Source organism: Euwallacea fornicatus, chromosome 5, assembly GCF_040115645.1.
Source record: "Euwallacea fornicatus isolate EFF26 chromosome 5, ASM4011564v1, whole genome shotgun sequence".
Lineage (NCBI taxonomy): Eukaryota > Metazoa > Arthropoda > Insecta > Coleoptera > Curculionidae > Euwallacea > Euwallacea fornicatus.
The window spans coordinates 4845219-4860548 of record NC_089545.1 but is presented as its reverse complement, the minus strand read 5'-3'; the positions used below and the strand labels follow the sequence as shown (position 1 = coordinate 4860548).

Below are 15330 nucleotides of genomic sequence, written 5' to 3'. Positions count from 1 at the left end.
GTGAGACCTTGCAGCTATCAAAATTTTCGAATTTTCACAAATAACTCGAAAATGGTAAATTTTTTATATAAGACCTATTTCATAAACTAGCCTTAAAATTTGACGATAAATCCGAAAATAGCAAAAAAAGGGGGGGGGGGTTCCATTTAAAAAAACATAATTTGGTACTACCACACTTTTATAACAGACCCTGTACATTTGAAAATAATTTAAAAATACGTGCCTTTTATTCCCCAAAAACTTTACTAAGACAAATTTCCTTCCAAAACTTATATTTACTGAGATATCGCACTTTGATGCACTAATGAGCAACCCTGTATATTCTTTGGAAATAGAATTAAATATTTTCCTTCGGCCCCGTAGCTGCAACTACTTTTTTTTATGGAAAAATATCGTGCGTGGGCTCGTTGAAAAGCTCGTGAAAATGGAATCTTACCAAATCCTTTTTTTTTAGTCATGTGGCTATTAAGAAATAAAAAAAAACTCTTTTACAAACTAAAAATAACGAATATCGTCTTAGTCTTATCTACGCGTTATTTAATGTTGCAAATGTTGAAAATGTCCTCCACCCTCTACTTGGCATGTTCTCTGGCTATGGTAAAATCAGTAGCTGGAATTCCGAATGACCTCAGCGAATATGTTATTTACTTTCACTCTAATTTTGGTTTTCGGGTCTTCAATATTAAAAGAAAATATTTCATTTGTTGTCGAAAAATACGTACAACTCAAAATCAATTCACGTGTTTCAGGGCTTTTTTTTCAAGTCACTTATTGAAAATTTTATTCCGGATTTTCGCCCAGCCATGTATATGATACTATACAGAGTTAGCCACGCAACCCATTCATTATAAAATTTTTGACTTACCCCTATCGTAGCCAAATGAAATTTGATTTTAGGCTAGAATCGGCAATTTTGAATCCAAATAAAATATTTTCAAAATGGCGGCACGTGTCCAGAACTAAACCAGGTACCTTAATATTATTTGAGACACAATTAAATTTTAGATTCGAAAATGCTTTAAGACACATTTGAAGTGAGGAAATTATTGAGATCTGAATCTACGCAACTTCTGAGGCATATATTGAGGATTATGAGCCTTTTTGTCAAATTGGAATGCGTCAAGACGTAGTTTATTAGGTCCTCTTTGAGCCCCAGATCGTTAATTCTCAAATTCGCAGAGATAAGGTCATAATATCGATTTTTCTGGAATGTTGTAGCTGCCAAAATTTAAAAATTTTCCAATATAACTCGGAAACGCTAAATTTAGGCCTTAGACATTCTAAATAAACTTGCCTTAAAATTTAGCAAGAAATTCGAAGATGACACACAAATTAGGGGGTTCCATTTAAAATAACGAAGTTGGTAGCTACTTCCAGAAGTACCAGCCATATAACCAGAAATACCGCCATTTTGAAAACACAACACGGGCTGTAATAGTGAGAAATCAAAAACTTTCTACCGGACAATTATATAATTAACCCTGTATGTAAATCTACATAGTATTAGAGACATTTTGGAGCTGTCGCAAATAATACTGCTCCTCCTAGAATTAGAGAAAATACTACTAATCAATTTTATTTAAAAAGAAATCTGGTAAATAATGCTTTTTATTCGGTGAATGAATTTCTAAGCTATGCTAAGTCCACATATTACACGTTTCATTAAATCCTGCTACTACTGACCTACTGATATTTGCGCGGATGCTATGTCTTAATTAATTTCTAGTATGTAAACTACACGTACATTCTTTTTTGCGGTAAACTGTGCAGAATGGGATAACCATAAAAAATTACTTCAAATTTCGTAATTTATTGCAAATTAAGTTAACCAGTTACATCTCCATTGATGGTTTTACCCGAAAGTGACTAATCTTGTATTTGTTCCTTTGTGGAAATGGATACATATGTAAGCACATAACGCATTGTAAACGGACTCGGTAAAAATCTGTCGCACATGTCTGACAATAATCGTGAACAGAAATGACCGCTATTTTCTCGCAGCCACACCGATAACACAGTTTTCCGAGATGTAGATAGAAAATGGTTTTTCCTTCGAACAAGATTCTTCACTGGATCGTTGTTTTGTGTTTCTTCAGTGTAATTTTCGGCAGTAGTCCCATAAGCAAGTAAGTGTGTAACTGTAGGGCGCTATCCATTATCTGTCTCCTTTACCAAAAGGACTTTCTTTGCACAATACAAATCTTCCAATGATGACTTTGTAACCATTAAAATATATTACAATAGATTTAATTAGCATACACATCCTCCATAGAGAGATTTTAAATATCACAGCACAAACACCTGAATAACAGGGGAATTATCAAAATCATCTTTGAAAATACATATAAGTATACGAGATTAAGTTTGACTTAATTGGTAAATCTGACCAAAATTTTCCCAATGCATCAAAACTAAAATTTTTCTTTGATTTATGTTAGTTCATATTACCAACGAATATAGAAGATTTATTGCGAACGGAATCTCTTCAGCACCTGCAAGATATGATAACATCGCCTTTACAAAGTTGTCCGTGATGCGTAGTATATAGAATTATGTATACGGTTTTCTTCTGCACCTGCAACATCTTTGGTGAATATTAATTAAATCTAACATAACTTTTAAAAAAGTTGGTTTTCATTTTTTATTTTTCATCACTGTAACTTCTTCCCTCATAACTCGCAAAAAATATCTATGAATTTATTCCACGAGTTAAGAAATGCAATCTTGAGAGTTTGAAAGAAGAACGAAACGAAGAACCGCAAAATTTCTCTAACAGCAAAAATTTGAAATTCTTAACGAATATTATACATAATTTTTTCTAAATTACATGTACGATGTAGAAATTAGAAATGGATTAAACACACTTAAACTTACTGAAATCGCATCTTAGATATGTAGATTAAGATCTAGAAATTCTTTATAGAATAAGACATCACTAACTTTGAATTTCTAAATAGAATACTGTGTGTATTATGCTTTAGAATAAAATACCATTCAATTTTTTTAATTTAAAAAATATATAGCGTTTAAATTAAATATATAGCATTGCTCTTTGTAATCAAAAGGTGAAGAGTAAAGTTTGTTAAATAGAGACAGAGTTTCATATTTTAATGCTGAATAATTTTTTGTAAAGAAAAAACTGAAGATATGAAAAAGATAGTCGTTTATTTTATGAAGATACAATACTGTGCGTTTCGTTAAAAAAAAAAAACAGCAATATTGGAGCGAGTTGTCTCAAAGGTTCAGGTCCAAATAACAAAACGCCGAATTTTCTTTAGCTCGAATGGAAAAAACCACAAATAACTACATTGTTATTCACATAAACTCTATATTGAATATTCTGTATATTCTTGTTATTGAAATGTTTTAGATATTCTTATTAAAACTTGAATTTTATACCCACTAATATTATGTTAAATATATTCTGTTTTTATGACCGGCATTCAATTTTTTAAAATAACTTTTATCGTATAATAATACAAAATAAAGTAAAAAGAAAAACTGAAAGATGTTTTTAAACTGGATCCAAATTTTTATAAAAATTTGTGCATGAACGCTGTACGTAATTTTCTTGACGGAATGGCGATGATTAATTTTCTAACTATTCAAGTTGAATGGATCAAAATATTGTCGTTCAGATAACTTTATCAGGACAATTTTTGGGTTATTGAAAGAAATTATGACGGCTTTCTTATTTACACTAGAACATTCAGTATATTGCTACATTTGTGGCCTACACCGCCTCAAAATGAAAACTGTTAGCGCATTGCCAATGCTTTTGGACCTTTCTGATATGTATAGATGGTTGTTTCGAAGCATTGTTACGAAAATATGTTGATCATGTCAGTCTAGACTCAACTAACCAGAACTAACCATTCCGTAGTCGGTAGGAACATTTCACAAATTATCATTAATCAAATATATTGCTATGGTGTCGTCCTAAGGTTTTTCTCCAAAAAGCCCCATATGTGCGTGTAGTCAAGATGGTACTTAGCATGACACGGTTTAAAGCTTTATTGGTCAATAAAAGATAATCAAACATATGCAGTCCTTGCCTTCAGTGATCCACTCACTCATTTCCTTCCAACAGGTTTTTTTAATTAGAGGCAGTCAAACAACGGAAGTTTAAACGTCTTAAACTAATGTTGGCTTTTAATTTTCGGAATACCACGTTCGTTCTGGCGTATAATAATTAACATCAATTTTTTAATTAATACAAGCATAAACCATGGAAAAATACAGTTTTATTTTGTTTCAGTACTTTCAAAAATTCTACGATGCGCACGAAAAAGAATTCTCTTATAGCTTTGCTTTTTACGACAAATGCAAGCTTCTTCGATCAAGAATTAGAAATCGGAAAAAACAGGTGCAGATGGCTTAAAGGATTGCGATACCAGAGGAAACAATGCCAGCGTATAAAGGGTTTAGCAGAACTATTGCAAAAAACGAGGCAGTTGACATTGAGTTCGTGTCAATTACAATTTCAGTAAGTAACACTGATAAAGCATAGTTTTTACGTATCTAGTGCCGAAAATAGCCTTTTCATACGATTGAGATATTGGGGCGATCCGAACGTTAGATACCATGTGACAAGTGATTTTTCGCACATGTTGCTGATATAAATAGGATGTGAAAAGTGTTCGTACACACTCATATTAAAATAAAATATGGACGCATGCGCACGTGATCCATTGTTTATGCAAATTTGCGATGCGTGAGTTTCAGATTTATGATAATTAAATTTTTTTCCGAATTCTCAAAGAATCCGTAGTATTATAAAAAAATGCTTCAATTTCAATTATGGTGGTTTTTAGGTATGAGCACTGGAATTGCTCCACAATATACATGAAGAAAATTTTTAAAAAAATGTACAGGGAAACCGCCTTTATGTATAGTCTAGCCACTTCCGCGTTTATGCACCTAGTAGCTCAAGCTTGCGCTGATGGAAAGTTGGAAGTAAACTGTATATGTGCAAGTCTTCCAAGAAGTGATAAACCGAACAAGTGGGATTGGGCAGGTAATACACTTTCAACGCAATGTTCGATAATCCTTTGAGGTACTTCTTGTAGGATGCTCGGTGAATACTAGATACGCTTCTATATTCGTAGAGAAATTTTTAGAGTTAAAGCAAATCGGTGATAATCCTAGTAATATTATGAAATATAATAGTAAAGTAGGCTTAAGGGTTGCTAGGCGAAAAACCGAGAAAAAGTGCACGTGCCATGGACTCTCAGGTAAGCCTTACTTTTCGGCATGTTGACACGTCATGAAAGCTTAGATCCTAACAATTTGTCTCCTTAGTTTCGTTTGGAAAACCTCAAATATTTGACCCACCCAAGTGGCTAATTATAGTCGTAAAAGCAATTCAGGCAACTCGACATTATTGCTACTCTCCGATTTTTTAGGGGCATGTAACCTTCAAACTTGCTTCATGAGGGTAAGCCCTTTTCTCAACGTAACGCGAGACCTAAAACAACTCTATCATAAGGCGATCCAAGTAGAGTCTGAAAACACCATTCACGAGATGCCCAATAAAATGAAGAAGAAAAAACAATTACTTTTCCTAGATCCGACCCCAAATGTGTGTGATTCCAACCATAAGTCGTGGCTTTTACCCGTTACTGGGAGGAAATGTGGAAACATTGATAGCTGCGCTACGCTTTGTTGCAGCCACGGTTATCACACTGCGGTTGAAATAATGCCTGATTATTGTAATTGCAGTTGGTATCCCGCTGTAGTGTTGAAGTGCAAAAATTGCACACATTTATTAAATATGAACTACTGTAAGTAGCTCTTGTCATAAGTGAAAGAGCATAAGATACACAGGGCGTTCGACATCGTTACATTCACATTTTGGGAGTGCAAAGTAGACTTAATACTAAGACTAAAAAACACGAAAGCCGATCGGTCGATTTTCATTCCTTTTAAAGTTACAGCCCTACAGAATTATAAAAATAAATAAACCGAGTTGATATCGAAAACCAACTAAAAATGTATTATATTTTTGCACAACTAATTAATTAATAATATTTTAAAAATATCCTCCTTTTATCTAAATACAAACTTGTACTCGTGCGTCAACGGATGAAATTACCCTCCTTATCTTACACGTATGTTCGGGTAATTGTTAGGCCGTTTGCAGCATACAGCAGTTTTAATAATTCCATGGCATATGAGCAGGCCATTTTGAAAAAATTACTAATTAAACATTTGTGAAAAAGTACAGTTTTATTTGGTTTCCAAATTTAAACCTGTTTATTTATTTTTATAATTTCAAAGACCTGTAACTTTGGAATAAAAAAAAACCGACTTACCACTTTTATGTTTTTACTCTTAGATTCAAGTCTACTGTATGCTTCCAAAATTTTAATATAACGATTCGGAACACCCTGTATTTAAAATTAAGTTTTATTGCTGAAATGAAAGATTCATTTGCAATTTACCAAAAAAAAAAGACTTAAACATTATGTAGCATGAAAACGATCAACTTTTTTATAAGGCATGTTTAGCCGAAAGGCTCTCTTCTATCCGCTACCACTCATGCGTAGCAATGTTTCTGGGGCACCCTGTGTATAGGAAATGTAGAAGCATTGACAGCTATGTTATGCCTGATCAATGCAATAATCATAGCGGTCAACCTGACATAGGGTTGAAGGGTAGAAATTTCCCACACTTATTGAAATAAATGGCCGTAAGTAGTAATATGCATAAGTGAAAACCCAGAATATATTTAAAATTAAGTTTTAGTGCCAAATTGTTAAAGAAAATTACAAGGTTGTTTTAAGTAAATAAACCTAAAATAATCTCTATTAAAATTGAATTAATATGTATTTTTGCTTATCTCTAGAAAGTAGTTTATAAGCATACATAAGAGCAGATTAGATAATGAAATTTTTCTGTGATGTAACAATTTATTTTTACCGCAAAATGTTCCCCATAATGGCTAACTGCTTGTAAATGGGAATTATAATTATTTTTCATAGAATGTTAAACATACAGCGTCTCCAAGATATCGATGTCTGGCATTGGATTCTCGTCAATAGTAAGAGATGCATCATTGCTTCCCCTGGAAAAAGTTGCGCGATGTGTTGGTTACCAAAACCCAAATTAATCAGAAAAACCACGAACGGCCAATTTAAGATATCTGTATCTTGAACGTCCTGTAAATTAATCTATTTTGGTGCCCTGATTGAGTTACCTAAGACCTTGAAAAATATAATTTTATTTGGTTTTTGGTTCGTCAAAATCTGTTCATAAATAACTAAGTTGTAACTTCGCCTGTTTTTTTACAACACCCTGTATAAAGATTTGCTAAGAAGGTATTTCCATACAATCTATAAGTTTATAGTAAATAGTCGCGTTAACGGCATTACTTAAACCGCTTAAATTGTGACCGATACGGTGTTTTCCAGTTCAGCAGATGGTATGATGATAAACTGGCAAAGAAAAATTAAATATGTGCAGGTGTTAGTGCAAATGAACAGGATTAAAGAGTGATCGACTGGAAAGAAACCAGCCGCGGAAATGTGAGGCTTTCGTTGGAAAGCTTGTTGAGTCATTATCAAAAGCTGCTTCGTCATATCTGTGTTGCCTTTATGTAGGGGATATTGCTGTAGTTTCTCATAACAGATGCTTATTGTATTTTCGGCTTCTTTTTTTAATAATTCTCCACTTACTGCCAATAGAATCACGTGCATCTGAAACCAATTGAGAATTTGTTTCAAAGTGGAAATTGCAGGGCTTCTTAGTGTATGTTAATCTCGCTGCTTCTAGATATTAATTTCTTGTTAATCTATGAAAATTCAAAAACGCATAGGTACCTGTCATATTCAGTACGCAATACTTCTTCTTAACAATCTACTATTGTTACATTTTTTTCGCAGTGCAAAAAAATAATTTATAATTTAATTATACAGGGTACAAACAATTATCAAACAGTTATTTCTGTACTGGCATACCCATATGATAGTGCAGCAAGGACATATGAATAATTCCAGATTATCCAGTTCTCACTTTATTTTTGAGCTATATAGGGTGTCTCTAAAAGGTCTATACAAAATTCTACCGCCGATTTCTCCGACTAAAACATGACGATTTAACTCAATTTATCTTATTCCAAAAGTGGATGGTTTTCAAATGTACTTTAAAGTTAATTTCAAGACACATAGCGAACATTAAACTTCAAATATCTTAAGAAGGAATGTTTGTACGGATTTGTAATATAATAGCATACCTTGTTTTCATAAAACACGTAGGAAAATACAAATTTAATCATAAATAAATTTTATACTCGGTGATAAAAACAGTTATGCCTCTTTTAAAAAGCTCACCTAGCACTGACAGCGCCTTTTACAATGTACATCAAATATGTAAACGAATTATAATTAGTAATTATATAGATAGTAAGACAAATAAGTTTTTTTCTTGTGTAATTTTTACTCTAACGCCCTGTATTTTTAAAATCGTCCACTTTTGAACTAAGGTACACTAGGTTCGTTCTAAATCGTTATGTTTTCGCCTCAGAAATTTGCAGCACAATTTTGTACAGATCTTTTAGAGATACCTTATATAGTTTTATTATACTATACTGGCAAATATTAGACGAAATGCTTAAGATGATCATTATATCAATAATTATTGCTATATCTTATATAAATACTCCTTAAAATCTAATATTATGCGATTCTGTTAAATACATAGTAATTTTTGGTGTTGTAAAATTCCTCTCCTTTATCAGTGTATATCTACGGAAATATTAGTGGAAAGTATCGGCAATTACACTTACTATGAACTCAGTATATATTACGTAATACCTTATTACGGCATATTCATCATCATGATATTGCTGTGGTGAAATAATTCCAAATGTGATATTGCAAATTTCGCATATGCAACTTACAACTGTTAAAGTCACTAACAGTCCAAACAACTTATTGGTAGCCACAACTAGGTTGCATATAGCATTATGTACTCCCCTAATTTCCCTAATAGTTGTTACTGAGAAACAATTTTTCAAATTTGTATTGAGGTTTTTCAGTCTGGTCTTACATTCCCAGATAATCGTAAACATCACAAATAAGGTTAATGTTGCTCTAAAGATGAACACAAAGGGAGCCTGTTTTAAAAAGTACTTAAAAACGAAGCCAAGACAAGCTTTAAACAAACCAAAGCAAATTAATCCTCTTATTGTTTTGGATAGCTTAACTCCTCCATGGTTGTATGGTGAAATTAGACATTCATATACTGTTCTCATAATAGTATTTTCATGGACCAATTTCAACGTTATTGCAATATTTATTAGTAAAAACCATAACAAGCTTATCCAAATATATGTGGTCAAAATATTCTTGTCTGCCTGCCATCGCAGGTATTGAAAGCGGTACGCATATACTATAAAATAGACGGTGCCCAATATTATATAAACTTTCAATAAATACTTAATAACTCTAACTTTTTGGGTTATTGGGGGTAAAATTAAATATGCAGTGGCAGTTACCGCTATCAATAGTTTCATCAGCTTCTGGAAAACCATCATCAAATTTAGAATAATCAAGACGTGATGGAGAGAACTATGATTCAACTATAAACAATTTGAATGTAAGTAATGACGAATATTCCCTTGAGGGTCATCTGTTAAATACTGACAGCTAAATGTTTTCATTTTTGTAATGTATTTTTTCCATTATACACGTGCATGAAAAGCGATTCATATAATTATCTAAACATTATTGTTAAACAGTAAGAAACGCTAATAAAATGCATGTACTTTTACTATCTCAAGTGCATATTATTAACATGCGGCAAACGATCGAACAATGCAAATTCAAAATGAAGTATTGTATTTATCCATGTGTATTGAATAAGTATATAAAAACATTTTAAAAACTTTAAAAATCATTGGTTTAGTGAAAATAACTGCTAAACTACCGAGTGACCTTCAAATAAAAATGTTTAAACTTTTCGTTTCCCCCGGTATATCAATCCGATTTCGAAAAATTGATCCCAATTTTTTTACTTTCGAATTGTTTGCCACAAAACGATATCCCTTATATCCTCACACACCGGTTTTTAATAAATAACAAATTAATTACTTAATTTTTAAATTTTGAAAAAATGTTTGAAAAATAGTAAAACTCTCTTACAAATTCTTTTCTGTTGAATAAAGTAGAGTGCGATTATAACGGACCCTGTTACAACAGACATTCCCACCATAAAATAATATTTTTGAAATTCCTTCAACAATAAATGACCCGTTATAGCAAACTTCATCAAATAAACCTATAGATTTCGAAAAAGTATATGTCGGAATAACACTCGGAATATTTTTCATATTTAACAATTAGATATTTATTTAAAATATATCGAAAGACAGACCAAGGAGTTATCCATTACCCAACTGCAGCTCTGTTCTTCAATATTTTAAGTGTCCGTTCCTTTTCCTTTCTCCTTTCTTTTTCGTATTGGCGAGTTCCCCAATCCAGAAGGGTATTCCCCAACACTCAGCCATTTAGTAGTGGCGGTAGTAGTAATCTCATTCCACAGAGCTTCATCACATGATGGCTCTGTCACTACCCATCACCACCTTATTTTTATGTTTTTAGTCACGAATTTATATTTAATTCCTAAATAATAAATAAAATATTTGTATATATGTATATTTATTTTTAATTAATATTTTTATATTCGGGTATAACGGACTAAAACTATGCACTTTTGAAGGTCCCGTTATAACCGAACTCTACTGCATTATATTTTCGAATTATGTGTGCGTTATTTTTCGAAATTACTTATGTTGCAACATCGTCAGCTACCTATACTATGTTTTTAAAACTTATTAAGAATTTTGGGCAGTTCCTGTATAAATAATGGTTAACGACAATGGAAAAATTTGTCAAATAAATGTGGTTTAATATTCAACAATTTTCAAATTTGAAAAGTATATGTGGTTCCAAACTTCGCATGATCCTAGTTGTTAAATTTAGAAACAATGTTTAACTTACTATATAGTCAGCATAAAATATGTAATATCTTAATGCCAACAGTTCCTCGATATTAGTTGAATTTTCCCTTAACATTAAGATTCCAATGCTAATATGGCAAATTTCACTGATGCTACTTAGAACCGTCGCCAAAACTAACAATCCAAACAAGTCGTTTATATTCAGGATAAAATTACACAGCAAATTGTGTCGGGTTCTTATTTTTAAAACATGCACAGTTGAAACGCTTTGCATCAGTTGTCCATTAATATCCTTCAGTTGTGCTTTCAATTCCCATATCATCAAATTAATAAAAAACAGATTAAGAATTACTCTCATTATGTAGAATATTGGAGTACTGTCTCCCAAACGTACCCCAAAATAACAAGAAATACCTTGCACAAAACCTAGAAAAGAAACCATGATGGTCCTTTTAGAGACCTGGTAATCAGAATTAGAAAAGCAGGATCGAATAATTTGCTTCATAGACTTGGGTTCTGCAATAAGCTTTGCAGATATGATTATTTGCACCAAGCAGTAAAAACCAAAACTAATCCAAATGCATATCATATATATACTCGATTCACTGGTATATCTCAATATCTGATTCTTAAACAAGTGGTAAGTGGAATAAATTGTAGAAAGACCGATACTTAGCTTCATACAAAGTTTCAATAATTTGTTGGTGTAGATGGCAGGAGGCCACATAAAAAAAATGAGGCACACAATCGCAGTTAAAAATTTCGACATCCTTCTCATCATTTTGTATTCTTAACTTGGATGGAAAATGAAACAGTTGGGGAAATATAGATTATGAAGCTTATGGTTCGCAATTTGATAATTCAAGAATACTGAAATGCAATCAAGCTATTAATCATTGAAATTAAATATGTACGAACATATCGACATGTTGCTATTGCATTCATATGCTGAACTAGATAAATAGCTAAGAAATCGATTTATTTATAACTGCTAATGGGGGTAGATAGAGTCAGATCCATTTTACCAATAAAAACAAGCAGTATAGCAAGAGCTTTTCGTCTTCCGAAACGTAAACGTGACTAAAACGCACGTCAAGCAAGTTTTAGTACCATATTGCATACTAAAGTTCTTTTATTCAAACTAAAAGGATTCTACGCACTCTCATCTCCTTAAACGATATGAAAGGCCAAATATTTTCATTTGTGAAGTACCTTATAGGGCTAATTAAAGACATTTATAACATCAATACAAAAAAAATATACTAAACTAAACAAAATTGAAGCCTTCTTCGGATTTCTCTAAAAGGACTGAACACATTAAAAAACACCAAGCCATATAAAAGAAAATAATCTTTCTCCCAGTTTAAAGAGATTTAAACTGTTTTTATCTTTAAGCTTAGAAACTCGTAAAACTAAAGTGGCTATAAAATTTAATTATAACATTTATTAAAGCGATGGAATCACTACGGTCATTCAAGTTTTTAACTTAATTTGGCTTGTCCGGTTTTTACTTGAATGCACTTACCTGGTACCAGCGGCAGGAATAAATAGTGGAGTTTTATTCATTATCATTGGTAATCACTTATTCAATATAACACAATTATACCTTGGCTTGCGCAAGTTCAATTTTAATGTAAAGCGTCTTAAGTTACTAAATACCTTTACACTTGACGGTAATAAATGAACGACACTTATAATCCCTATAGTTTATTAAATTATTCTATGCAATACTTAATAATATACCAAACTAGCATAAATAACTGGTTAAAAAGTAAAATTACTATCTAAATGGTTTAAGATCTAACTATTTACAAATCATTTCTAGAAACTTTCCTTTTACATTCATTCCTTGAGGGCGTTCATAGAAGGGCTTTAAATCCACCTTGAAGCTAAAAATTAAATTGTTATTGGCACATGAAGGCAGTCTTAAAATAATTTCATCTTATGAAATGGAAAGAATAACGCGTTTCCTTTAACATATTTTGAAATAAGTTACTTAAAACAATATTTATAAGAGAAGTAAATAAGAAATAAGTTGAAGTATGATCTATCATTATCACTGGGCAATATACTACATTTTTTGTCAAGTATATCAGACAAATATGGGTTCTTCCTTATCTAAACTATTTTGTTTCTTATATTCTGTAAATAAATATACACAATATAAAATATATGTCTAAAATTTCAGAGGTAAGCTAATAAGACTACATGAAAAAATACATAAGTTAAATTTTTTTTATACACAATTAAAGAACCACTTAAGATATATTTCAAATAATCTGTATCAATGTGTCTATTATTTTTGCACCCAACATAATATACTAAGTAACACTGGTCAAAAGCAAGAGCTACATACCTATAAAGATTTTATAACATTTTAGGTGTAACAAATAAACCACTAAATATTTAATAAAAAGGTAACCAGATGCAAGTATGAATGTTTTTCTTCCTTATGCATTTTTCACACTGTGTGTAACAGCATTGGAAAATGCAGTTACACTGCTCAATAACCACTAAGTCTTGTGTTTAGTGTAAGTACCTAAAAGAGAAAAGAAAACTTTTATTAATATTGTACAAATTACATTGTAACCGACGAAGTTAATAGGATGGTAAATGGTTAAAGTAAGGAAGAATTCCAGTGCTCCTTTCAGTTTTTATTTAATTTTGTTCCTAAGGCTGAATTGCTCTGTTTTATATAATATAAAGTATTATTGATTCTAACATTCGTTAGTACGTAGCAAAAAGTAAGTGTTTGCATTAAATGCAGTTACAAACAACGCAATAACAACAATCTTCTAACAAAAATTAAAATAAGTATTTTTGAGGTTAGGTGACAGGGATAAAAGAGACATCTAAGTGGACCTTCCCATTAAAACCATCCTATCTCTCTCTGAGTCGTATGACTTGGAAAGCTGAAATAAGGATAGCTCTACTGTTTCAACTGTTCGGCTGCAACGTTCGTTGCCGAATAATCAATCGTCGGATAAAAGTTACATATATATTATCCTTATTTGGCATTCGCCTCTCCGTTTTGGTACTCTGTCTTACCTACAGTGACCGATGGACGATTTTTCTTCAGAGCTATCTCTTTATTAAATAGGACTTCCTCTTTAACTGGCGCTGAAACACCTGGCAGTGGAATGTCTGGAATGTTGACGTGACGAATATTAAGGAAGCGCCATATTTTTTACTCCTTGAGAGGCCTTCTTTATTAACCTTGAATCGACCTTCGCAGTATAAAATGAAAATAACCGTTTCTTGATAGAATTTTCTATTCTTAAAAACCCACATAATATTAACGTATTTACTTTAATAATATTAAATTAATGGAGCCTGACTTAAAAAGAAAAATACGTAAAACTCTATATCATTATAATGAACTTAAAGGGGTCTGGCTAATGAACATATACAAGTAATATAATTTAATACAAATACTCTTTGGTTAGTAAATTCGTAAGATTCTATATTTTTTATGAGTTTAGTAAGTGAATTTCTTTGCCCCGTTTTTCATTACATTTCTATCAAATAAATATGGTATTACCTTCATCTTGTTTGAAATAATTCTTTTATTGACTGGAAAATGCTAAATTATGATGTTGAATAAATACTCATATAATCGACTGTTTTAATTGATCTTTAATTTCACATCGATATCCATCGAATCCTTCCTCAGAAAAAGAGCGAATTCATACACCACACTTTCCATTTACTGCTCGGCGACTTTATCTTTTGATTTAGTCTTGAACAAATTCGCGAAAGAGCTGCAAGCATGAAAATCTTTCATAACTTATTGTCTAAATAAATTTTATAGGCACCAACTCTTGCCCCGACACTCACCTACTTTATATACACCAATGGCCTGCCGTAAATTAGTACTGATCGTTATTTTAGCATGTGAGAAATGCATTAGCAGATAAATTCATGTACAAACAGAATATAATAGGAATAAAAATATACGTAAATTGGGTCAGCGTATCGACTTAAAACTTCCTCGGTACATTGTCTGGTGTCTAGGTGCGCCATTCATGTTACATCCTCTCTAGAGGGTAATAGAAGTATTACTACATTATATATTTATTATTGGGCGAACAATCAAAACTTCACGTCTTCTTTCTTTTGTGAGATATAGAAGACTAGAAGCTCTTGAAAGGAAATTTGGTATGTACCGTTTTCCAAGTACAGAGTACTCGTTTTTCGTTGATGAATGTGCAGTATTTCACTTACCCCTGAAGTCGGAGAAACCCGATATCTGCAACACGAGTATTTACGTAGACACAGGGTGATTGTAAATTGGATGTTTAAAATTCGTATTTCAAAAAATTATAATTTTATGATGAAAAATACCTGTACTAATTAAATAATTCTTAAAG

General features: G+C 31.9%; 1 protein-coding gene across 1 annotated transcript; it reads left to right on the top strand.

The window, feature by feature from the left end:
* Positions 1-1946: 1946 nt before the first annotated feature.
* LOC136339240 (protein Wnt-9a-like) lies at positions 1947-14490 on the top strand. The gene is made up of 6 exons (XM_066282317.1): positions 1947-2126; positions 4259-4486; positions 4815-5017; positions 5070-5234; positions 5406-6691; positions 7413-14490. The coding sequence occupies exons 1-5, from the start codon at positions 2041-2043 to the stop codon at positions 5789-5791; spliced, it is 1068 nt and encodes a 355-aa protein (XP_066138414.1). The 5' UTR covers positions 1947-2040; the 3' UTR covers positions 5792-6691; positions 7413-14490.
* Positions 14491-15330: the final 840 nt, after the last annotated feature.

Bases quoted from the DNA above. Each gene is read 5' to 3' on its own strand.
- LOC136339240 (XM_066282317.1), top strand. From the start codon at position 2,041: ATGGTTTTTCCTTCGAACAAGATTCTTCACTGGATCGTTGTTTTGTGT. The intron at 2,127-4,258 runs GTAAGTGTGTAA...ATTTTGTTTCAG, and splicing joins GGCAGTAGTCCCATAAGCAA to TACTTTCAAAAATTCTACGA. The intron at 5,235-5,405 runs GTAAGCCTTACT...CCGATTTTTTAG, and splicing joins CACGTGCCATGGACTCTCAG to GGGCATGTAACCTTCAAACT.